The sequence below is a fragment of the Saccopteryx bilineata genome, chromosome 6 (genome assembly GCF_036850765.1).
Source record: "Saccopteryx bilineata isolate mSacBil1 chromosome 6, mSacBil1_pri_phased_curated, whole genome shotgun sequence".
Classification (NCBI taxonomy): Eukaryota; Metazoa; Chordata; class Mammalia; order Chiroptera; family Emballonuridae; genus Saccopteryx; species Saccopteryx bilineata.
Window position 1 is genome coordinate 167332988 of NC_089495.1, and position 24628 is coordinate 167357615.

The window sequence follows — 24628 nt, forward strand, 5'->3', positions numbered from 1 at the left end:
AAACAATAACTGTTATAGAGAAAAGAGAACTCTCATTCAGAGTTGGTGGGATTAACTGGTGTAGCCACCATGGAAAACAGTATGGAGTACCTAAAAAAATTAAAACTAGGACTGCCTTATGACCCAACAATACAACTTTTGGGTATTTATTCAAAGAAATCCAAGATACTAATTCTGTGTGTGTGTGTGTGTGTGTGTGTGTGTATGTGTGACAGAGACAGAGACAGAGAGAGGGACAGATAGGGACAGACAGGCAGGGAGGGAGAGAGATGAGAAACATCAATTCTTTGTTGAGGCACCTTAGTTGTTCATTGATTGCTTTTTCATATGTGCCTTGACCAGGGGGCTATAGCAGACTGAGAGACTCCTTGCTCAAGCCAGAAACCTTGGGCTCAAGTGGTGAGCCTTGCTCAAACCAGATGTGTCCATGATCAAGCTGGCGACCTTGGGATTTTGAACCCGGGTCCTCCGCATCCCGTCTGATGCTCCATCCACTGTGCCACCACCTGGTCAGGCCAAAATACTAATTCTAAAAGATATATATGCATCCCTATGTTCATTGCAGTATTGTTTACAATAGCTAAGATATGGAAGCAACCTAAGTACCCATCAGTTGACAACTGGATAAATGTGGTACAATGTGGTACATATACACAATGGAATATTTATTACTCAGCTATAAAAGAGAATGAAACCTTACCATTTGCGACAACACAGATGGACTTGGGGGGTATTACACTAAGTAAAATAAGTCAGATGGAAGAAGACAAATACCATATGATTTCACTCATATATGGAATCTAAATAAAATAAACATTAAAACAGAAACAGACTCATAGATACGAGAACAAAATGAGAGTTGCCAGATGGGAAGGGGGTTGGGAGCTGGGTGAAAAAGGTGAAGAGATTAAGAAGTACAAATTGGTTGTCACAAAATAGTGATGAGTATGTATGTAAAATACAGCATAGGGAATGTAGTCAGTAATATTGTAACAACTATGTATGGCGCCACATGATACTAGACTTATTGCGGGATCACTCTGTAAGTTACCTAAATGTTTAACCACTATGGTGTACACCTGAAACTAATATGAAATGTCAACTATAATTGGAAAAAAAAATTCATGTCCACCCAGAACCTCAGAATGTAATCTTTGCAGATATAACTAATTAGGAATCTCAAGATGAATAGTCCTGGATTTACGGTGGCCTAACCCCAGGAGCTGGTGTCCCGAGAGAGGAAGGAGAGTGGACACGGCAGACACGGAAAGAAGGTCATGTAAAGATGGAATTGGAGATTGAGGTTATGTGGCCACAATCCAGGTCCCACCAGGAGCTAAAACAGGTAAGGAAAAAGCCTCCCCTGGAGCCTTCAGAGGGAGCACAGCCCTGCTGACACCTGGACTTTAGACGTCTAGCACCCAGAACTGTGAGAATTCATTTCTGTTTTCAGTTTGTGGTACTGTGTTATAGCAGCCCTAGGAAAATACATTAAACCCTCTATGTTGGTGGATTTTGCACCTGTGGAGTAAATCATCGGCAGATGAAAAAGATTTCTTAAAAATCCTAGAAACTTCCAAAAAGCAAAACTTGAATTTGCTATTACACTAAATCTGAGTACTGTACTACACTTACTCCATGTGAATGAAGTGACATGGAGGCACACCTTGCTGTCACCAATATGAAAACTTAATGCATTTTTATATAAGGGACTTGAATATCTGTGGATTTTGGTATCCACAGTGGGGAGAGGGGTTGTGGTATTAATGGAATGAGTCCTGGAACTAGTCTCCCAAAAAGACACCAAGGGGTGACTGACACTCCCTGGTTTTATTAAAATATCTAAAGCAAACTTGAGTCTCTTGTGTCAAGTGAGGGTATTTCACAACATGACCTCCAAGGGCTCTTTCAACTTGAGATCCCCTGCTTCATGGTTCTCAAACCTGGGGAGTCACCTGGCTTCTGCCCCTAGAGGTTCTGATATAACCGGTCAAGGAGGAGCTGCGGCATGGCTATGGTCTAACACTCCACACAGGCTCCTGCTGTGCAACCACTGTGAGGAATCTCAAGCACTAGTCAGAAAACTGCCTTTCATAAAACACCACCACCTTGCAACATCCCGAGTGAGGAATGCTTCACCATGGCAAGCAGCAGGCAGTAGACCGGGTAGGTCAGCAGTTCTCAACCTGTGGGTCGCGACCCCGGCGGGGGTCGAACGACCAAAACACAGGGGTCGCCTAAAGCCGTCGGAAAATACATATACAATACATTTTTAAATAAAATATATATTTCCGACGGCTTTAGGCGACCCCTGTGTTTTGGACGTTCGACCCCCGCCGGGGTCGCGACCCACAGGTTGAGAACCGCTGGGGTAGGTGAAGTCCCAGCAGCCTGCCCCCTGCGTAGAGACAGGCCCAGGTGACCTACAATGGATAATCCAGAAACATATGGTGGTTCCTTGGTTTTGCACGACTTGGGGGTCCCTGGCCCGGGCGCAGCAGGTAATACATCTTTACTGATTCTTACACATTCTGGGAAGGCACAAATGAACATTCTTAGTAAAGTCTTAGCAGTGGAGATAACATGCCAATGTACTTTGGTGATGTGGTTATCACCACGGTCTTTTCTCCCAGGATAAATATAGTCACTGATGACAACTTGGCCATTGTATGTTTCCAGCTCTTTTCCAATTTGGTGTGAAACTCAAGCAATAATGTTTCGGCAAGCACTGCCCAGAAACCCGTGAGGCATCCTTCAAATTTAAGCTTCTAAGTGAACGTACCTTAGTCTGACCTTGAATATTTCAGCTTGCCTAAGAATATCAGTGAGAAATGGCACAGTCAGGCAACCACTTTCAACACAGCTTGACCAAGAGAATTGGTGTCAAAAGAATGAGAGGCTGAATGGACATTCTTAGAGGCTTAATCCTCTTGAGATAAAAGCTGAGAGCCCCTTTCACATGGAGCTTAAGGAGAGGAGTTTTGCCAGGATGGGCACGTGGGGTGGGAAAAGTACTGGCGGAAGGAGCGACTGAAAGAGATAGTATTTTGGCCTGGATCAACAAGTATTTAAGGAAACTCCTTTAATACTCTCATTTTTATTCATTGTTTGTAAAAATGAATGCCCACTGTGTGCCAGACACTGTGTGAGGTCATGGGTTTTTATGACATTTAGTATAAGCTGCAACACTTGCTAAGACTAAAATTTATATGTATGTAACTCTCAAAGGTAAACTTAATTGAATAAAAATAAAGTGATCAGTGTGGGAAATTTTACTTGGGGGTGTAAATATCAATAGTTCAGAGGGAGACTTTCCTTCATAATCCAGATAAGCAAAGCTTTACTCCTGACCCGTGTTTCCGGAAAACCCTGACTGAATATCCTACTACCAGCATGTGGCCTCAGGCCCACAGGCACTCAGATTCGTCTCTCTTTATAAAGGGCATACCTCCTGGTACAATCCATATGCAGAAACCCTTGCATGCTTCCCACCTCTGCAGTCCTAACACAAGAGAAAAAAAAAGGTATGGCTGTGTTCATCACTGCTTTCAAATATATCGTTGCGGAGTTCATCTTTATTATGATACATGTTGGCATTTCATTGATCCAGACATCCCGATGTTGATCTTCCATAAAACGAAAGAGGCAGGGTGGTAGGGCAGAAGCCCAGCGCTTAATTCTGAAGTTTGAGTTCTGTTCAAGATCTAACACACCAGCTATCTGGCCTTGAGCAGGACTCAACTTTCCAAAATGTCCTTTGGACTGTCTGCAGAATGCTACTAATACATATTTACCCCTTAGGGCTGATGTGAGGATTAGAGATGTGAGGGCAAGGACACAGTCATTTGCTGTCCCTAAAATTTCCAACGAAAGGTGTAATAATAGTACATGCAAGTGATATATTATTTATTATATCTAGAAAACTACACATTCACAGATATCAACATTAATTTTTTATTTCTACCTGAATTCTTTAGTGTGAATAACTAGACTAATAAAAGGGGTAGATTGTGTTAACAATAGGTCAGAGGCTGTGAAAATACTGTGGTTGTGGGTATGGGTATTGATTGGTATGAGAGGGTTTCTATGTACACTTTAGCACAGATTACAGGAGCCAGAGTTATAAAACTCATACTATTCACAATGATGGCTAACAAAGCAGATGATTTCAGAGCAATAGATACTCTAAAGATAATTCTTTCTTCCCAAAAGACCCATGTTTGGGGTGATAAGAAAATATGGAAGGGAAACAGAAATGAGAATGTTGGCACATTTGATTTCTTTAATGTGGACAGAGAATCATAGTCTCTTAGCATTAGAAAGCAGGTCAGGTTCCCAGAAGTGAAAATTCTTTCCAAGGTGCCCCTCTAGAACAGGCTTCTGCCATGGTTCAAGTGCCTGCATGCAATCTCACACCCAAAAGGCATTCAACTTGGTGCTGCTGATAGGAAGAACCAGAAAGTTTTTCTGTTATCCAGCTGTGAATTCCTTCCCTGCAACACTCACAAACAGGGCCCCTGAGTTACACTCCATAATTATGTCCCATTAATAGTCTACCTCGTACATAACAGTTCTGCAAACACTTAAAAGACAACTTTTGTGCCCTTCTCAGGTTCAAATCCCCCAGGATCTACCTTGTTATAAAAATGGTGTCACTTCAGAGCTTCCAGCCATTCTGCTTAGCGTCCAGGTGGCCTGCTCTGGGTTTTACTTTGGCCTCCTCCTTTACTACACTCCTGAGATGGCTGCAGAGCATATGAAGTCACATAGAAGGCCCCACACTGAGGGAGAGTGCTCTGGCTCATTGAAAGTAACTGCTGAAACCTGCTGGTCAATTCCAAGAGCAGTTTTAAAAAGTAACTTTTGATCATAGCATCATCTGGGTCTAGTTACACTAAAGTAGCCCAAAGAATCATTATTAAGTAATCTTGTCCACAAAGGAGGCTCCCTCAAAAAGGAGCCACAGGAAAAATGATGGTAATTTTAGTGTATTGAGAACACTGGTGCCCTCATTAGACTTAAGGATTTAAAAAATGTTCCACATGTAGGTGTGTATATTTTCCAAAATGCATTCCATAGAACATTAATTCTGTGGCTGTTTATAGGAAGGATTACATTTTCTTTTTCTTTTCTTTTAAAATTTTATCTATTTATTTTAGAGAGAGAGAGAAATAGGGAGGAGGGAGAAGCAGGAAGCATCAACTCATAGTAATTGCTTCTCCTTTGTGCCTTGACTGGGCAAGGCTAGGGTTTTGAACCAGTGACCTCCGCGTTCCAGGTTGACTGTGCCACAACAGGTCAGGTCGAATTCCATTTTCAAAGGGCAACAGATGCTTTATTTGGTTCTAGGTTCATACTTTTAAGTGATTCATTTACTGAAAGTCTTCACCAGGGTCCTGCGTGTTGTGCACGCTGCAGAGGGAGAGCCCAGACAGGGTGTCTGTAGCTGGAGACTCACGCTCCTTGCAGCATCTCCTGGCAGGAGCCCCACACAGAGCACACTGGAGGAATGCGCGTCCAACCATCTACCTGGTAAGGCGGCACACCAGGAGGACTGTCACCTGGTGACCAGGAAGCTGTGGCTCCCTCGCCTGTGTGCACAGAGGGTAGAAACAGCTGGGCCTTGACCAGAGAGACCCCAGGCGCCACTTCATCCACTTGCTGTGATTCTCCTCTAAGGGTTTCTTCATGGGACTACTTAGAAGCTCTAAAAGTAGCATGAAACTCTCTTCAAGCTTCTTTTTTTTTGATAAGTAAACATACTTCTGAATTCAACTCATCAGTTGAGTTCTCAAGTGGGAATTTCTTGCAGAAACTAATTTCGTGGTACCACCAGGAAGCATGGGCGGTGAGGACGAGGACCCTCAGCAGTGCGCCTGAGGAAAGAGGGCGCTGTCAGGACAGGAAGCGAGCAGGTGCCCAGGGGGGTGGTCCTCCCCACCACCACCTGGCTGCTTCCCATTCTGAGTCTGCTTTGTGAGGCTCTTTCAAACTAGATGTTGCTGGTTTTAAATGCTCAACCCAGTGCATAAGACCAATACTACTATGCACATTCCCACCAATATTATTAGAAGTCCCAGCTAACATGTCTGAGTGTCTAGAACATACCTGGCACGTTCACACATATGAGCTCATTTTAACGTTAAGCCACACCTGCCAGGGACTATGTATGTCTGCTTCCCAATGCCAAGGCTCAGAGCAGGGAAGAAACAAGCACAGACTAAACAGCAGACACCGATGGCTCCACTGCCACGTCTCCTCAACAGTCAGAGGATGCCTCTGGAATAGTCCCTTTCTCTGAAATATTCTAGAAGGAATGCAGCCTATATAAATAGGAAAGCCTCAATAGATATGTTACAAGTGGGGAGGCAGAATCTATCATAAATCAAACTACATACTTGACTTACTTTACCAAAGGCCAAATCTCCAAATAATATGACAAAAGACACAAAAGTTTAATAAAGAGATGATGGTCAAGAACTCAGAGATCAAAGTAGTTTCAATGACAGACACAAAAATGGTATTAAGCAGAGCCAAGATGCACAAGGTCCTAAACATTAACTCCAGGAACTTCAGGGGTGGGCCAGTGTGTGGAGAGCGAAAAATGAAGAGAGTGCGGTGGCCAGGGCAGAACCGCAGTGCTCCAACAAAGTCAATGGTTTTGAGAAGTTTTTCTTTTCATATATACCAGGTCATACAATAGGCATATAGTAGGCACAAAGCAGTTTTCTTTTTTTAAATGTCAACTATTGATAGAGTGACAGAAGGTTGCTGGAATTACAATTTCTTTAAAACTCTTAACGGCAAGTAGCCCTCATTACTTCTGGGCCCATCACACCTTTTTTTGCATGAAGAGAAGGAAGATTTGAAACCCTCACACTTAACTGTCTCTTCTCTTTAGAGTAACTCTATGAGACAGATACAGAGAACAGACTGGTGGTTGCTAGAAGTGGGGGATGGGAGCTGGGTGAAAGGGGGAAAAGGGTCAAAAGGTACCGATTTTCTGCAAATAAAACCATGGTGAGATATCACCACAGACCTGTCAGAATGGCTACCACCAATAAGTTAACAGATATCAAGTGTTGTCGAGAGTGTGGAAAAAGGGAACCCCTGTGCACTGCTCATGGGAATACAGATTGGTGCAGCCACAGTGGGAAACAGCACAGAGATTCTTTAAAAAATTAAAAACAGAACTACCATATGACCCAACAATTCTTCTTCTGGGTATTTATCTGAAGAAATCCAAAACACCAATTTGAAAAGACATATGCACACCTATTTCATTGCAGCATTATTTACAACAGCCAAGATATAGAAGCAACCTAACTGTACATTGGTAGATGAATGGATAAAGACGTGATACATATTTACAACAGAATACTACTCAGCCATAAAAAAGAATGAAATCTTACCATTTGGGACAATATGCATGGACCTAGAGGGTATAATGCTAAGTAAAATAACTCAGACAGAGGAAGAAAAATATATGATTTTACTTTATAAGGAAATCTAAAAACAAAATAAATGAACAAACAAAACAAATTCATGGACACAGAGAACAAACTGATGATTGCCAGCTTGGGGGTAAGGTGGGGAAACGAGTGAAAGGTGAAAGGGATGAAAGTCACATTGACAGTTATAAAAATAGTCACAGGGATGTAAAGTACAACATAGAGAATACAGTCAATAATATTATAATAACTATGTCTGTGTCAGACAGGTATCAGACTTATCAGGGTGATCACTTTGCAAGTTATATAAATGTCTGACCCCTATGTTGTCACCTAAAATTAATATAGTATTATATGTCAACTGTAATTAAAAAAAATGAATTTTAAAAAGGCCTCAAAAGATATAAATTTCTAGTTATAAAATAAATTAAGTCATGGGGAGGTAACAAACAGCATGGTTACTCAGGTTAATAATATTGTATTGCATATTTGATCATTGGTAGGAGAGTAAATGTTAAAAGTTCTCATAACAAGAAAAAGAATTTGTAACTGTGTGTGGTGATAGATGTTAGCTAGACCTATTGTAGTGATCATTTTGCAATGAGTCATTACACTATATACCTGAAACTAACATAGTACTATACATATGTCAATTATACCTCAATAAAAAATTTTATGAGAAAATAACATTTGCAATAATTTGGGGGAGAGTCACCTTCTAGTATCAAGAGATGATTGGAAGGAATACTTAAAAGACAAATAAGAATGGGCAACAAGGCCACTTCCTGGTTTCTCCCCAATAAGCCTTTATACTTTTAACCGAAATAAATGCCGAGATTATTAGATACACATTCAAAGGTAAATGCAAAAGAAAAGCATCCAAGTGACTTCTTGGTTATCTGCAGTTTGGGACCATCTACACTGCCATTAAAAAAAATAGGGAACTCTACCAGAGTTTCTCAAAATGGAGACTAAAAATGCAATAAACATATCACTGGGAAATGTTTAAAAGAAAAGAAAACATCTGTATTTTTTTGTTGTTGAAAACCTCTGCATTTTGAAGTGAAATATTGTCTGATGCAAAATATATACAATAATTGTTCTACTATAAACTCCTTTTTCAAAACAGAGTTCATCACAAAAACATGAGTTTACAAAATTAATCATCAGGCCATGAATTGTATTGCCATAAAAGAAAGCCATTCTTTTCTGCATATAAACAACAAAATACCACATATGCAGATGCATGCCCCAGCACCTCAGTGCAATGGCGTATTTACTTGTATAAATATTTAAAGTCAGACCTTTGAATTTATAATGAAGTAGCACACCACTTTACAAAATAAGGTACTACTAAATTTAGATGTACAACAAATAGAACTCTGTTCAGAATACTAATTGCTGTTGTTGATATTCTAAAACCAAAAAATGATATTCAGATTTCATCTTAATAAGCCTAATACATGTGCATAAATCTTAACAGGTCTTGATGAAACCTTATTGCTAAAATTTTTAAATAACCAGACAGGCTTTGTAACTGAGGCACAAACAAGCTCATGCCTAACACCCTCGTCCCCCCCCCCCCCCCCCCCGCTCTTATTTTAATGATACACATTCAATTATCACAGGAAAGAAAAGAGTAAAATCAGAAACATCCGTAGTTTACCAAGTAAGGACTGGGAGCTCCCAGGGCAACTGACCTTTTCACACAGACGCAGGTGCGGAAAGACTATGCGATGGAGGATGCTTGCATGTGTAAATGTATAACATGATTATGAAGAATTCAATAGACATGGTTCTTTTCCACTTAGTTTGTGTTAATGTTATGCTTGCAAGTTATGATTATGTGTTCTTATAATTACTCTCCTGCTCCAGCCTGTAGTAGTTGAACATACCTGCTCTTAACGGAGCCCACAAACCACTAAACTAGAATGTTCTAATTATATAACAAGGTTGAATTCTGTGTTTGAAACTCTTAGGCAACCATAACTTTACCTGTGATTAGATTCTTTGCCACCATGCTTTCTTCTTTGCTCTCGTCTCTACAGCCACTTGAAACTTCTAAAAACCAAACACATGATAATAAAAGTGTATGTCAGGGCTTATATTTATGGACTAGGATTGGCTTGTTTTTTAAACTAGCAGTCCTCTTATTTTTAGTCTCCCCCTCCCCCACTTTTTTTGGTTTATTTCTTGCCTGAAACAGCACTGTTCCTAAAAGGAAACCTATACTAAAACTAAGGTGTCTAAGTTGTTTTCATGCAAAATAATTTAGCCTGACATCAAATTTGCATAGGGCTTAAAACACGTGAGCCTTAAATCCTGTGCATGTAGATCAAATACATTCTGATAGCTGCCTTGAAAATACCACTACAGCAGTTTACTGACACATGTTAATTGTAATGCTAAGATAAGCACAATTTCTGGGTACTAAAATTGGTTTTAAATTTTGGGGTGCCTAAATTCCTTGACTTTTATTCATCTGTTTTGACTTTTATAATGTTGTGTAACAAAGACAATCTTAAAAATGTTTATAAATTACTAGTAAATTCTATTTAGTGATTATTGAAAACTTCACAGTACTTTATGGAATCATTTTAATGTAATCATCTTCATCTTTGTAGGATGATCAAAATTATCTACTGCCCAGGGATGAGTTTTGATAAGATTTCACAAGTTATAAAACCTTAATTTATTGGAAATTCAGCATAACTGCAGACCTACAATTAGATTTCCTATTCCTGTTAGACTAAACAAAACCATACATTTATTGAAAGGTGTTATAGAACAAATAACCTATTATGCATATTAAAACAGAGGTATTCTCCAGTCCCCTTTATTTTATAGGCACACCTTAAGAAAGAGGGTGTCGTGTTGACTCTGAATGCATTTTTGCTGTGGACCCACCCTTTAACAATCGTTACCTTGTTCCCTTGTAAGAACTCTGTTGACCCATGGAGCGGGTTTTGCTTTCTTCATTTCGCTATTGTCATTCAGAATAGATGGCAGGCTGCAAGATGATTCATTACTGTGAATAGCCAAGCCGTCTTCACACTCTTCTGTAGGGGCGCTTTTCAATAATGCCTTGGCCTACAGTGTTTAAAAGAAAGCACAAGGAAATCAAAACAACTGTAGATACATTCCCCTTCGTCTCAAAGACTCAGCTTTCAAATACAATTTAGGTTAAGCTTTACTTAGGATTTAATTTGCTTTCTGACATTTAACTGAAATTAAAATGTCTTCAAGATAAAATATCATCTGATTATTAACCAACAGAATTTAATTCTTTATAACAACTTACACTGAAAATAATACATTTTTTTGAGAACTGAATCTTATACAGAAGTGTTCCTCTGCTTGTGAAGTATGTATATGAGATATGACCATTTGGTTAATCTGGGCTTAGTTTATCCAAAATTTTCTCTTTCACTGCATAAATCCTTTGGTTTGGATTGAGAAAAAGCTACGGAAATATGTGGTATCTCTATCCTTCTACAAATGGTCCCGAACTTCCTCCAAACGGGAAGATTGCAGAAAGACTTGGTGGCCGCAGAGGAGACACTAGGCAAAAAGAGAACTGTGTTAAATGGCAAGCATCAATCAAGAATGAAGCTGCTCTGCTGCTAAGTCTGCTGGGAGCTGGGGAAGCGCAACCACCAAGCTGCCGCCACCTGGGTTTCACCTCCTGTGTCCTGGGCAGGGAGGTGGGCACAGATTCTACCACAGCCAACATGAGAGGCAGCCAAAGAGTGGCGATTAACAGGAGAGGGTAATACACAGCTTTCTCTCTAGCTCTTTATTTTAATTTTTAAAATTTATTGATTGATTTTAGAGAGAGAGGAAGAAAGGGAGAAAGAGAAGGAGAGGGGCTGAGGGAGAGGGGGAGAGGGGGAGAGGGAGAATGAGAGGTGGGGGGGCAGAGGGAGAGAGAGAGAGATCATCACCTTGTTCTACTTACTTGTGCATTCATTGGTTTATTCCTGTATGTGCCCTGATTGGGGATTGACCCTGAAACCTTGGTGTATCAATATGATGCTCTAACCAACTAAGCTACCTGGCCAGGGTTCTTAATTTCCAGGTCAGCACTCTTAAAAATATGCTGGTAAAGAGTAAAAGGACCAACGATGACATCGTCCTGCTGCCAGAGTATGTGTTTCTTTCTCATTTCCTACTCAAAAGTAATTTGCCCAGGCAGCTGGGCGAGGAAACCTTGGTGTGGTTTCATTGGTATCTGACAACAGTAGTAAATATGTACAGGGCAGTGTCCAAGACAATCTATGGGGAACAAAGAGGAGACTCCGCACATTAATATGATGGAGCTGGACAAAGCCTCACAGGCCATTGTTAGTCCAAGAGCCAAGCAGTAAAAATATAATCATATAGTGAACAAGAGGGAAGATAATCTTTTCTTGTAATTAACATGAGAGAAGGCAAGGATGCCCTAACAGGAAGAATCACTGAGGCAGGACATGGAAGATCTGGACTTGTAAGTTTGGTTTTGAAAATAGAAGGCCTTGAAAGCTCTGCAAGGTGCCTGCCCTCTGCCCTCTGCCTTTCTCAGACTAGCTGGCTTCCTGAGCCCACAGCCTATCCTAGAGGCTGGAACAGATGATCTCAGGGGATTTAAGGAGCTCTAGTCTCTTTGGCCAAAGGACTTACTGCCGAGTGAGCACAGGGAGCTTTTCCTCTGTTTGTATACAGTAGTCCTGCATTCATTCCGCTGTGATGCCTCTCTGTTGGGATGATCTGCACAGGGCCCCCGTGTCTGCAGACTGGGATCAGGTGGGAGTATTGCCCTTGAAGCTTAGGCCAGGGCTGGCTCCCATCACTGACTGCCATAGAGCCCCAATCTCAGCTGCTTACATAGACCACTGCTCTGAATCTGCTTCCAGAATCTTCCAAGAGAGGGGTGAAGAGTAGCATCAGCTCCCTGACTGTCACCTCTCCACCCTCCGTGGCTTTCTGTCCCACCCTGGTGTACCTCGTTTTTAGGGCTCTGCCCATCCTAATCTAGGCTCTCCACACAGGAGCTGAGCTCTATGCTGTGTCTCCAGTAATCCTGGATATGAAAAGCAGTTTAAAATATGAACAAAAAGAACTGGCCCAAACTTTCTGAGAGCACTCCAAATATGGGTTTCTTCTCCATTTTACCTTATACAACAATAATAATTTCTTGGCAAGAATTCATAATAGCCATTTAACACACATTTTAAAAGTAAAATTGTTAAAGGACTAATGAAGCCTTCCACATTTTTACTATAGAGTTTGTAGACAATGAAAACTGTTTTGGATTGTCAATGACTCAGATAACTTCTCACTAGTCTCTCCATAATGATACACAATTTCTCTCACTGTTTTGTATAACCTTTTCATATGAGATTCCCCTCTGCTGTAGCTGGGTTCCAATTGGGCTTCAAAAGTACACAGAATAAAATGCTATAATAATACTGCAAACATCCTTCTGATGAGTCCTTGCATGCTTGGTAGGAATACCACCACATCCAACAGTTCTCTACTGAGCCCTCTTTTTTAACCGTGGTGAGATAAATCAAGTGGTGAGCATACTGCAGATTTTCATTTATCTTGTATATTTTATCCTGTTTATCTTCATTACTCATTACACATATATATTTCTAGGATTGCTTTTTTTTTATAGATTAAGTTTATAAAAAGGCTCACCTTATAAGATAATTGTATGGATAATTTCTCAAAGATGGGTGTTTTATATCTATAATAATTTTGATGAACTATCAAATTACAACATGAGACAGTAGGCTTGAGTCTACTGGACCATGGTGCCAACAAAGAGCAGCATCTCTGCCCAGTGGGCCATCACCCATCACAAAGGAACCCGCAGTATCAGTCCCGAACAAGGAGGGAGTGACAACAAGCAAGGCCAGAAACAAAAATCAACACAAATGCTCAGAAGGTTTCTAGTCCAAAACAACTTCTGCAGAGTCAGGGAAAACCTTTGTATTTTTTGTAGCTCTTTTAGAAAGGTGTATTTCTAAGGAAGCCCCCAGTCTGAATGAGCTTACAATCTGAGACTGAAACACTAACCCACAACAGTGACAGAGCAAAAGCCCAGAGCAGAGTGGGCAAGCTGCCCTACACATCCCACAGGGGTTTGCAGCACTCTGCAACCTGAAAAATGCCACCACACAACAGTTTTACCATGGGCCTTCTGATAATGCTTATGAATGGACCATGCATTGGTTTTAACTTATCTGTTAACTCATGAAGGCTCTTTGAGTTTATACATTTGGAGGCCAGAAGCAAAGGCTGGAGACTGTCTCACTGTTCATAGCAGTATGAAGCCCAAGTCAATAACAACAAACTGGTCCTTTACTTTCCTGCTTTCCCAGGAGCCAGCACAAAAAGCTCAGAAACTCAGTGCTAAGGCACATATTTGCAAAATCACTGATGGTGATAACTCCATATTTCAGATTTTACAAAAGGTAAGTGCCTTATTAATTACACTTAGCAGGATACCTTGGATTATTGGCTCAGTTTTACTAGAATTTTTCTTTTTTTTTTTCTTTTCCATTTTTCTGAAGCTGGAAACAGGGAGAGACAGTCAGACAGACTCCCGCATGCGCCCGACCGGGATCCACCCAGCACGCCCACCATGGGGCGATGCTCTGCCCACCAGGGGGCGATGCTCTGCCCATCCTGGGCGTCGCCATGTTGCGACCAGAGCCACTCTAGCGCCTGGGGCAGAGGCCAAGGAGCCATCCCCAGCGCCCGGGCCATCTTTGCTCCAATGGAGCCTTGGCTGCGGGAGGGGAAGAGAGAGACAGAGAGGAAGGTGCGGTGGAGGGGTGGAGAAGCAAATGGGCGCTTCTCCTGTGTGCCCTGGCCGGGAATCGAACCCGGGTCCTCCGCACGCTAGGCCGAAGAATTTTTCTTAAAAGTTCAGTTTAAATATGGATCCCACTAGGTCTAGAACCCCAAGAGTTATCTAGGACAGTGTTTTTCAACTGCTGCTCTGCAGACTGGTTCGCCAGAAATTCCGTGCTGGTCCATGAAAGAGTTAACCACTCTAATGCTGTATGAAGATTATAGACCCAGTGATCTTAGGTGTATTTGCTTATGCTCTCGGTGATTTCTGCCTTAGCAGTCCCTAAAATGATTCTATTTTCACCAGTCTCCAAGTGTAAAAAGGTTGAAAACCATTGATCTAGGCTGACTCTTAATTTATACCCAGAAACTTATCAATTGTGATACTCAAATACATAAATAGATGAATGAAGATATTAATGAGAAATACTTTGTGTCCAAAATACCACTAAAAAAAATGAAAGGGAAAAATCAAACTGCTGAAAATATTGCAACAAATTGTAAAAATTTATATAAAAAGAATTCTTACAAGTTAATAAAAAATATTACTAACATAATAGAAAAATGAGCAAAGAACATAAATTGACAAATTATAAAAGAATACAAATGGCTAACAAATAGGCAGGGGAAAAATTTGACCTCAATTGTAAAGATCAAATGAACAAAAGAATTGGATGTCATTTGCACTTTTCAATGTGATGCTCAAAAAAAAAAAAAAAAAAAAAGGTGACAGTACCCAGTTTCATAAAGAGCTTGGAGAAACATTTTCATACATCCCAGGTGACTCTGATGCCCTTACAGAGTGAGCAGTGCATAGCAACTCCTGAGGGATTCGTAAAACCTTTGACCTAAAAACTTTACATGGAGGAATGCATTCTAAGTAGCATGGCTATTTGTAAAAAATTGAATCACTCAAATGTTCTCTGAAACCATTTTTGTAGAGGAAAATTAAAAATAACTAAGTCTCATTATCAGGAGCCTGGTTAAAGAGACTGGGATAGCTGTACAGGGGTCTCTGCACAGCCATGTGAAATTATGTGGAACACGTGAGAGTATGAAAGGAAGTTCAAACTGTGACAAATAGGACAAAAAGCAGCTCTGTATACAAACAGGGTAACACATGTCAATACATTAAATAGCAAAACTATACACAACAATATCAAAAGCTTAAACATGGAGAGCCATAGAACAGGCAATTTTCTTCTTTTTAGTTACTTTAACATTCCAAGTTTGTGTGTTTTTTCCTTGCTAGTTTTTTAAAGAAAACATATGGCAGATAGAAAAAAATCTGTTTTTTTGTGGCAGGTGGTACAAATACTGTGGACGGAATGGGGGGGGGGGCAATACTAAACCAGACAAGCTCAGGGGAGACCTGCGCAGCAGCCTTACAAACTCAGTACCACATAGGATCGTCTGAAATTAAACTTTCTAACTAAAAGCAGTTCATGGCAAGTAGTCATGGCCTACGTATTTTGCCTCAGTTTCCCCTGGCAAAGTCAGTCTTTACCTTAACTGAGCCTGCCTGTTGTCTCTTTGCATCTATGACAACACACCTCTGGAATGTCAAAGTAATTTCTTTCTCCCTCCCCACCCCTAAGAGTAGGACCACGCACTAAAGCAGAGACCACAAAACCCCTCACTGTTATTTTTATCATGTAATTTCTAACTGCTAACTAGCCTACATCCACAAATGTGAAAGAAGTACATTTGTTTTACTTTTTCTGCAATTCTACAGCTTTGCTTTCTCCCATCCCCTTAATCTATCACCAGTGAATTTTATATAATTCCCTAAGTCTTCCTCTTTGATGCTGATGCATACAATAAGTGGTAAAACTGCCATTTTTGATGCATTTTCTCAAACTGTTGAGATTTTGCTTCCCGGAAATTGTCATCAGTTTGACTCAAATAAACTTATAAAAATTATCTACAGGTTTGGATGTTTCTTTTTTTTAACGTTTATTTACTGATTTCAGCGGAGGAAGAAGGAATATATAGAGAGAGACAGAAACATCCATCTGCTCCTGCATGTGCCCTAACCGGGGATCAAACTGGAAACGTTGCACTTCAGGATGATGCTCCAACCAACTGAGCCATCCGGACAGGGTGGTCTGAATGTTTCTTACCTTGACAATACAAACAGGAAGTATGTGAAAGCATTTGATAAAACTGAATCCTTTCTATATGTAAAGCAGCGCTATTAAGGCAGATACAGAAAGGCAAGAGAATTAAAAACCACAGATGTAGAGTGCCGATGACATTTCCCCTTATTACAGATTTAACTGACCCTTTCTCAAACCCTCCTCTTGCACACTGGAGGTCAATTTTTCAGTATTTATAGAGAAATGCAAGCATCATCACTTAAGTTATTTTAAGTTCTAGAAAAGGAAGGGGAGTTTATGTAGTGATTAAAAGAGAGGGAAAGTAGTCTCCTGAGTCAGGACACAAAGATTCCGAGAGATGAACAAGAAACCAGTCCATCATTAGGGAGAAGTGAAGGGGTTTCTGTGACCAGTCCTATCTGTGTGATGTGTGCATGTGATAGGACAGGATGTGTGGGGACAGGACTGACCTCCTCTACCAGTGACACCAGCAGACCACTCTGCTTTGCCTGGATTTCTCCCAGGTAGAAACAAGCAAGCATCACTTAAAAGAGAAGGAGTATCAAGGTGCTTTGTATTCTAATGAAGCATGAACTCCCTTTTTGTTCAGATAAAGTAATCACAAATGTTTCTAATTTAAAGCATGCAGCTCGATGATGTAATTGTCTAGCAGGTTGTGCGGGTGCTGTGGATCTCATCTAGTCTCAAGGGGACATAATCCGAGATTCAGGGCTTTAATGATGTATTTACTCAAGAGATGGATTGACTCTCGCTGACAGCAAGGGGACCCACAGGTAAACATCATTTACATGTGGCTGTTTAATTAGCCATTTACTCAAGAGATCAAAGTAAATATTTCTGAGCTTCATTAGACTTTCACTTAACCAAGGAATTGCTAGTAGAGCTTTCTTAAATTTTGAAAATCTCGCTTTTAAGGATTTTATCTGTAGAGAAATATTTAACCCATATTATTTACTAAATGTATACATTGTTTCAACACAGGAAAACAACTCAAAGATACTTGATTTTGCTAATCATAAAAGGATGATGTATAAACCAAAACAGTTCTAGAACCAATAAAAGAATTTTGCCCTAAAAAGCCCCCAAGGCTTTCCTTGCCCATATTATTTCGGTAACATGGTTCTTTGGGGCTCTGCATTTCTTCAGATAGGACATAATTGTGAAACTGCTTGCTTACTTCCATCTTTAAAGATAGAGGCTGTCATTAATTTATTGGTATTTTTTATGATTCCAAGATGAGATCAAGTTGAGTTAAAGGAACAACACAGAATATCCTTTAATTTCTAAGTTATTAATGGGCAGTTCCTCTAATTAATAATTGAGTTATTATTTAAAAATTATAAGTGGATTGATTGTTTGGAACTTGGAATATGTTTTCTAATATAAACAACATCCTTTAAAAAAAGATAAGATCGCAAAGGGCATTCAACCAGTATTTACTTCAACTTTGACACAGCTGAGAGGTGACGTGCTTGCTGTAAACAGTGTTATTACAAATTAGTACTAAATAAAATGGACAATAAAATAGGAAGAAGAAATCCTTCTTGAGATCTACATTTATTAACAAATGTGAAATGGTTCTACAAGACACAGGTTCTGTTATTCCTAAGGAACACTGTTTTTTCTTAGAGAATATTCATACAAAGAGTTTCATACCTCAACCAAAAGAAAACTGTGTTAATTACTGAGTCACACATGTGCAGTAAAATGAAAATGTGTGCAAGTAGGATATACACAAAGTAATATTTGAAAAGGAACATGAGATCCTAAAGAGGCACATGGGGACTGTAACTATAGCTAAAATAATTTATTACAGAAGAAAGAAAGGGGAGAGGAAGGAGGCTAGAGGATGAAGAGATGGAGAAGGAAGGGAGAGAGGAGAGAAAGTACAGGAAAAGGGAGAGAAAGGAGTGGAAAGGGGAGAGAGCGAAGATAAGAGAAGAGGGGGAAAGGAAAAGGAGAGAAAGGAAGATAGAAGAGAGAAGGCAGATGAGGAGGAGGAGGGTTGAAACGATACAGTATGATGGAAATAATGTCTGTGAATTTGGGCTGGTGGGCATGGGATTGGTGGGTACACTGCATCACTTTATGTATATATGTTTGATATACTTTTAAAAAATCCTACTCTCTTTGAGTTTAAGAGGCAAGGAAAGGGCAGGGACTTGAGAACTGGAAAGGCTCTGAAAGGCGTGAGGGGAGTGGCAGACTCTGGACCACACAGCAACACAGGTGTATGACTTTGCGACAGAGTTGGCAAGGCAAGGAAGGCTCCAGGAGGGGCACATGTAGAATCTTTGAACTATGTGCATGATAAAAATAAAAAGTTAAAAAGAAAACCCTATATTATGTATATGGGTGAAAAAAATCATACTGAAATAAGAAAAATTCATGACATCAAACTTTGGAGAAGAAAGACCATCTCCCCGACCACGGCTTTTCTAGGGAATGGCAGACTACGATGGGAATGCTCCAAATCTGGGCTCTGGTTCTGCCCCCTATACTCCCCTCGGGAATCTGCTCCCCAGCTTCCAGTTCCTGTTCAGGGGTGTAACACTCTCCATCTGCATCAGCTCCTAAATTCAACCCCTGCACGGCCCCTCCTCTGTGGTCTCAGTCCTAACCCAAGCAGGTGAAGTTCCCTAAGGCAGTGCAGTATTTATAACAGCCCTGCTCAAAAACGCTCCCGTTGCTTACTAAAACCTTGCAAACTGAAACATAAGCTCCCTAGCCTGGGCTGGACCCTGCACAGCTGGGACCGCACTACCTCGGACTGTCTCGCTCACCATCCCCAGCCCAGAGCCCACATTTCAGCCATAGTGGATGACTGGCTCCATTTCCTGAATATTGGTTGGCTTTCCTGGTCTGTTCTTTGGCTCATAACAGCCCTTCCTCTCGCCCTGCCCCACCCTGCACTCATAGCCTGTCTTTTAACGATCATCTCCCATGTCCTCCATTTTCTCCACTGTAAAGTCTGCCCTCACTGCTGCTCTAGACGGTTTAGCTCCCTTTTCTGAAGGCTCATACCTTATACTCTCTGCCATTTTCTCATTACATGTGTCCCACTATGCCATTCCCTGGAGTGAGGCCACATTTTATATTTTCCCCTCCAATGGATCTGGACTGGGGCCTGTGTACAGAAATGGATTGATACATATTTGCTGAATTGACATAAATGACCACCATATAGTGTTTCTAAAGTACAGGGTGGAGAAATAAAACCAGAATGCTACAAGATGCTTCTAATAAGCTCCTTGGAAAATGTTGTGGTAGATGTGTTTAATTAGATGATCTCTAGGATCTGTATTAACTTTATGTAAAGGGGTAAAATTTCTACACCAAACAAGATGCAAAAGATCTGAGATCAGAAAGTTAAAAAAACCCACAGAACCTCACTTATTATTTTTTTCAAATACTATGTTAAGAACATAACTGTTGCCTTAAAACATTACCTTGTACATCTTGAAACTGTTTTTTAAAAAATGACTAACCTTTGTGCTCTGGTCCATATTTTTGACTGGGAAGACTTCAGACAGCTCAGCTCCCTCTCCTTTGATAAAATCATCATCTTGTTTCAAGATGGCAACACCCTGACCCAGGTGTGCCCTTAAGATGCTTGAGGCTGGTGCTTGTTCACATCTATAAAACAGAAATTGGAGAAACAGCAGAGATTTCTAAGATTGAGTTTTCTGAGATTTCCACATTTTTAAAGACCCCGTAATATAGTAGAAGATAGGTTATACAGAAAAGTCCTACATACTCTGGATGAAGGAAATTTTTGGAGTCTAGGTATACATTCGTTTTATTTTGGTTCTGATTTCACTGGTAGACGAGCATTCTCCACTTTGGCTGCATCTCAGAGCCACGTGGGAAGCTCTATAAAATCTAGGGGTCTGGTGCCACCCCTACAGAGTCCTGGAGAATTGGTCTAGGGTGAGGCCCAGAAATAACTATTTCTTTTTTTTTTAAATTATTTTTATTTATTCATTTTAGAGGAGAGAGGAGGGGGGGGGGAGAGAAAGGGGAGGAGCAGGAAGCATCAACTCCCATATGTGCCTTGACCAGGCAATCCCAGGGTTTTGAACTGGCGACCTCAGCATTCCAGGTCGACGCTTTATCCCCTGCGCCACCACAGGTCAGGCTAGAAATAACAATTTAAGGCTTAAAGAGTGTTCTAATGCGTAGCCATGGTTTCAAATCACTGCATATATGGTCAGGCTCCTCTTAAATGTAGTTAAGAGAAATAGATCACATTTCCATCCTTACAATAGTTTATCCTTGTTATACTCTTCCTGTGGTCTACTTATAATTAAAAAAAAAATTAAGATAGTATTAGGAAAGACTCACAAAGTAAGTCTATCTTGCAGTCTAGACTATGATATTTAGATGCTAAGAGGAACCAGGGCACTTTAGAAAAATTCCCTATTCCAGGTCTGAGGCAAGAAATGTACAAGACAGCCTGGTGCACCTTATCATACCAGAAAGTAAGTCATGTCAGGAGCTATCTTGGAGGGGCTCCCGCTGGCCAAAAACAGGACAATGGACTGACACAGCTAGTATATAAAAAGCCATGACTTCTTTTAAAAAGTAAATAAAAATAAGGCCTGACCTGTGGTGGCGCAGGGGATAAAGTGTCAACCTGGAACGCTGATGTCGCCAGTTCAAAACCCTGGGCTTGCCCATCAAGGCACATATGGGATGTGATGCTTCCTGCTCCTCTCCCTTCTCCTCCCCTCACCCCCCACTCTAAAATAAATAAATAAAGTCTTTTAAAAATAGTAAATAAAAATAAATTTAAAAAGTAAAAACTGGCCCTGGCCTATTGGCTCAGCAGCTCAGTTGTAGAGCGTTGGCCCAGCATGTGCATGTCCTGAGTTCGATTCCTGGTAAGGGTACAGAGAAGAAGAGCCCATCTGCTTCTCCACCCCTCCTCTTGCTTCTCTCTCTCTCTCTCTCTCTCTCTCTTTCTCTCTCTCTCCCCTCCTGCAGCCATGGCTGAACTGGAGTGAGTTGGCCCTGGGTGCTGAGGATGGCTCCGTGATCTCTGCCTCAGGAGCTAAGAAGAGCTTGGTTGCAACCAATGCCTCTGATGGGCAGAGTATCGCCGCCCCTAGTGGCTTTCTGGGTATATTCTGATTAGGGCACATGTAGGATCTTGAAACTGTTATTTAAAAATGATTAACCTTTGTGCTCTGGAGGCAGTCTGTCTCTGCCTCCACTCCTCTCACTGAATAAAAAATAAAAATAAAAAAATAAATAAAATAAAAAACTTGGATTTAGCATTAAAAAGGAAATAAATCTTGTCACATGCTAAACATAGATAAATCTTAGGGACATTATGCTAAGTGAAATAAGCTGGCCACAAGAAGCCAAATACTGTGTGATTCCTCTCACATAAGGTAGTCAAAGTCATAGCAAGAGAAAAGAGAACGGTGCTTGCCAGGGGCTGGAGGAAAAAGAAATGGAGAATTGTTTAACAGTATGGAATGGTTGTTGTTTCTTTTTAATTAATTTTTAGAGAAAGAGGGGAAGGAGGAGGGAGAGAGACAAATAGGGAGAAAGAGAGAGAAGCATCAATTTGTCATTCCACTTATTTATGCACTCATTGGTTGATTCTTGTATGTGCTCTGACTTGGGATCAAACCCACAACCTTGGTGTATGGGGACAATGCTCTAACCAACTGAGCTACCTGGCCAGGAAAGAGTTTCAGTTTGTAAGATGAAAATGTTCTGGAGATTTATTGCACAATAATGTGAATGTACTTAACACTATTTATTGAACTGTACACTTAAAAACAGTTAAGATAGTAAATTTTATGTTATGTGTATTTTACCACATTTAAAAATATAAACAAAAAAAAACCCTTTGGAGGCTGCTGGGGCAACAATCCATTATTCTGAAAATTGGTAAGTAAAGGGATAGAATCACACACATATTCATCCTGTCTTTGTGGTCATAAAATGCATTTCAGGATTACCAAGTAGTTAATGAGAGAAGTTCTTCCAACTAATAAATGCAGAAGAAATGAATGAATTAGAAGTCACCGTTTTGAAAGTGAAAATTCATGCATGTAGGAAATTATACTAATTTTCTGATTGCCTAACAGTAGACTCTATATTAGAGACATCAGTCTGCCAATGCTCGAACCCAGGGATTTGTCTTAGCACCACTAACGAGAGATGACCAGATGTCACGTGCTGCCTGAGGAAGTATAATAAAAAGTATAAGCACCATCGATGATGTCAGCTAACCAAAAATAGCTGGTATGGACTATCACCATGTATCTGGATCAAACCACCAATTTACAGATAATATCTTTTGGTTTCTGATTCAAACAAAATTTAAAAAGAGTTTTTTGAGGTAATCAAAAACAACGACAAGTACTAGGTATTAAATAAAGAAAAAGAATTTTGTTAAATAGTAATATATTAAATCCTTATATGTTAGAGATGTATTTGTGAGTATTTGTAAGTGAAATGTGTTTGTTTTAAACCACTGAAGAAAAAAACTGGGAGAGGGAAAGATATAGAACAAGATTAGCAAAATGTTGATAATTGGGTATTTGGGTCATGGGTACATGGATACTTCATTATACTGTTAAATCTACTTTTGTGACTATTTTAAAATCCTCAAAGTAAAATTTTTAAAAATAGTGTACTAATATCTGCAATTTACTTGGAAATACATAAAAATGAGATATGGAGATGGACAGATGGATGAATGAAAAGACTAAATAAACAGATAAATAAAATGTCAAAGATAGAAACTGGATGGCGGGTACCTGGATGTTCACTGAAATACATTCCCTTTTACTTTTCTGTATGTTTAAAAATTTTCATAAGTGGGAAAAAAAGTAAATCTAGGTACAATTCAGAACCTTCATTAATAAATCTTACCGTATTTTTCACTCCATAAGATGCACCTGACCATAAGACACACCAAGGGTTTTAAGGAGGAAAATAAGAAAAAAAAATTCTGAACCAAATGGTGTGTTAAAATATTTTTTAATATTTTAACCTGGAACTCTGCGACTGTGGCATGGTAAAGAGAACCTTGGGATACACTAAGCTGGGTGGCAAAGGTAGATTCATAATAGAAGTTGGCAAAAAGGGGAAAGAGAGCTCTAAATTAGGAGTAGGTCCCAGCCTGAAATATGAGTGGGGCATTGAGGTAGGAGGGATATAAAGGAAACACTATATATTAAGCAGAAAATAGGACTATCAACACCCACAACAGAGATCTTTGAGGGAAGAATAAAAAACCTGACTATTCAGGCAAAACATAGTTAAGTGGCCCTTGTGCAAATGAGATCAGTTTACCTGCTTCTTGGAAGAAATACCCTAGGCTCGTCCACAGTGTCGTAGATGGGGCGACGGCCCTGGGCACCTTCAGCCTTCAGTGGCAAACCCCAGCTTTCTGGGCAAGGTTAGGTCATAGGTGGCTGGAGCAGGGCTAGAAGAGACTGAACCCTCCCTTAGAGGAGCGAGGGGGAAGCCTACCTTCCAGTGTCCCTGTTTCCTCACAGCAGAGGCATGTAAGCCTGGCAGGCTTTTTAGCTCAATGACCTTCCTTTCCACTACTGAAGCAGGACCCAGATGGCATCCTATGAGACCCCTTTGGGGCGCTGGAACCTTTAAGGGTGTATCCTAAAAGCTGGTAGTTCCCCTGATCTCTATTGGGCTTTTTCTGCCTCTAGGTATCTTAAAAGCCATGCTCAGAAGATCTCGCTGAGGGGTTTGAGGATCCCCATCTGCCTATATAAATCTTTTCCATATATCTGGAGCTATTTGGAAAAAGACAAAACAGTGTTATTAGCTGGATCTAATAAAGAAGGTAGTAGTTTGCAGGCGAAAAAGATTTGGTGTCTCCTGTTCATCAGCATTCAAAAGAAATGTAATTTTTTTTTTTTTTTAAAGTAAGAAGCATGATATGGTAGACCCGTAGGAGTTCCAGGATAAGACTACCCCCTTTAAATTTTTTTTTAATTGACCTTAAAATGTTTGCTGAGTACACTTTAATAATACCTTAACTTTAAAGATTGTAAGCATGACAAAATACAGTAAATGCTTTTGCTCCATATGCAGGAGCATTTTCAGTTTAGCCAGTTTAGGAAATCCAATAATAGAACAATGCATACAGACAATGAGCATCACCAGAACGCTGTAGCCCAGTGTAAACAGTTTCAACTTTCTCAGGAAGCAGCACGGCAGATTGGGAAA

General features: G+C 40.3%; 1 protein-coding gene across 2 annotated transcripts in view; it reads right to left on the minus strand.

Moving 5' to 3' along the window:
* The window catches only part of KIZ (kizuna centrosomal protein), a 124959-nt gene that overhangs the window by 26226 nt on the left and 74105 nt on the right, over positions 1-24628 (minus strand). For both annotated transcript variants that reach the window (XM_066237974.1, XM_066237975.1), the window contains 3 exons: positions 19900-20047; positions 10376-10541; positions 9447-9512 (listed from right to left, as the gene is read on the minus strand). In XM_066237974.1, the coding sequence (XP_066094071.1) occupies positions 9447-9512; positions 10376-10541; positions 19900-20047 (380 nt within the window). The remainder of the gene's footprint in view (positions 1-9446; positions 9513-10375; positions 10542-19899; positions 20048-24628) is intronic.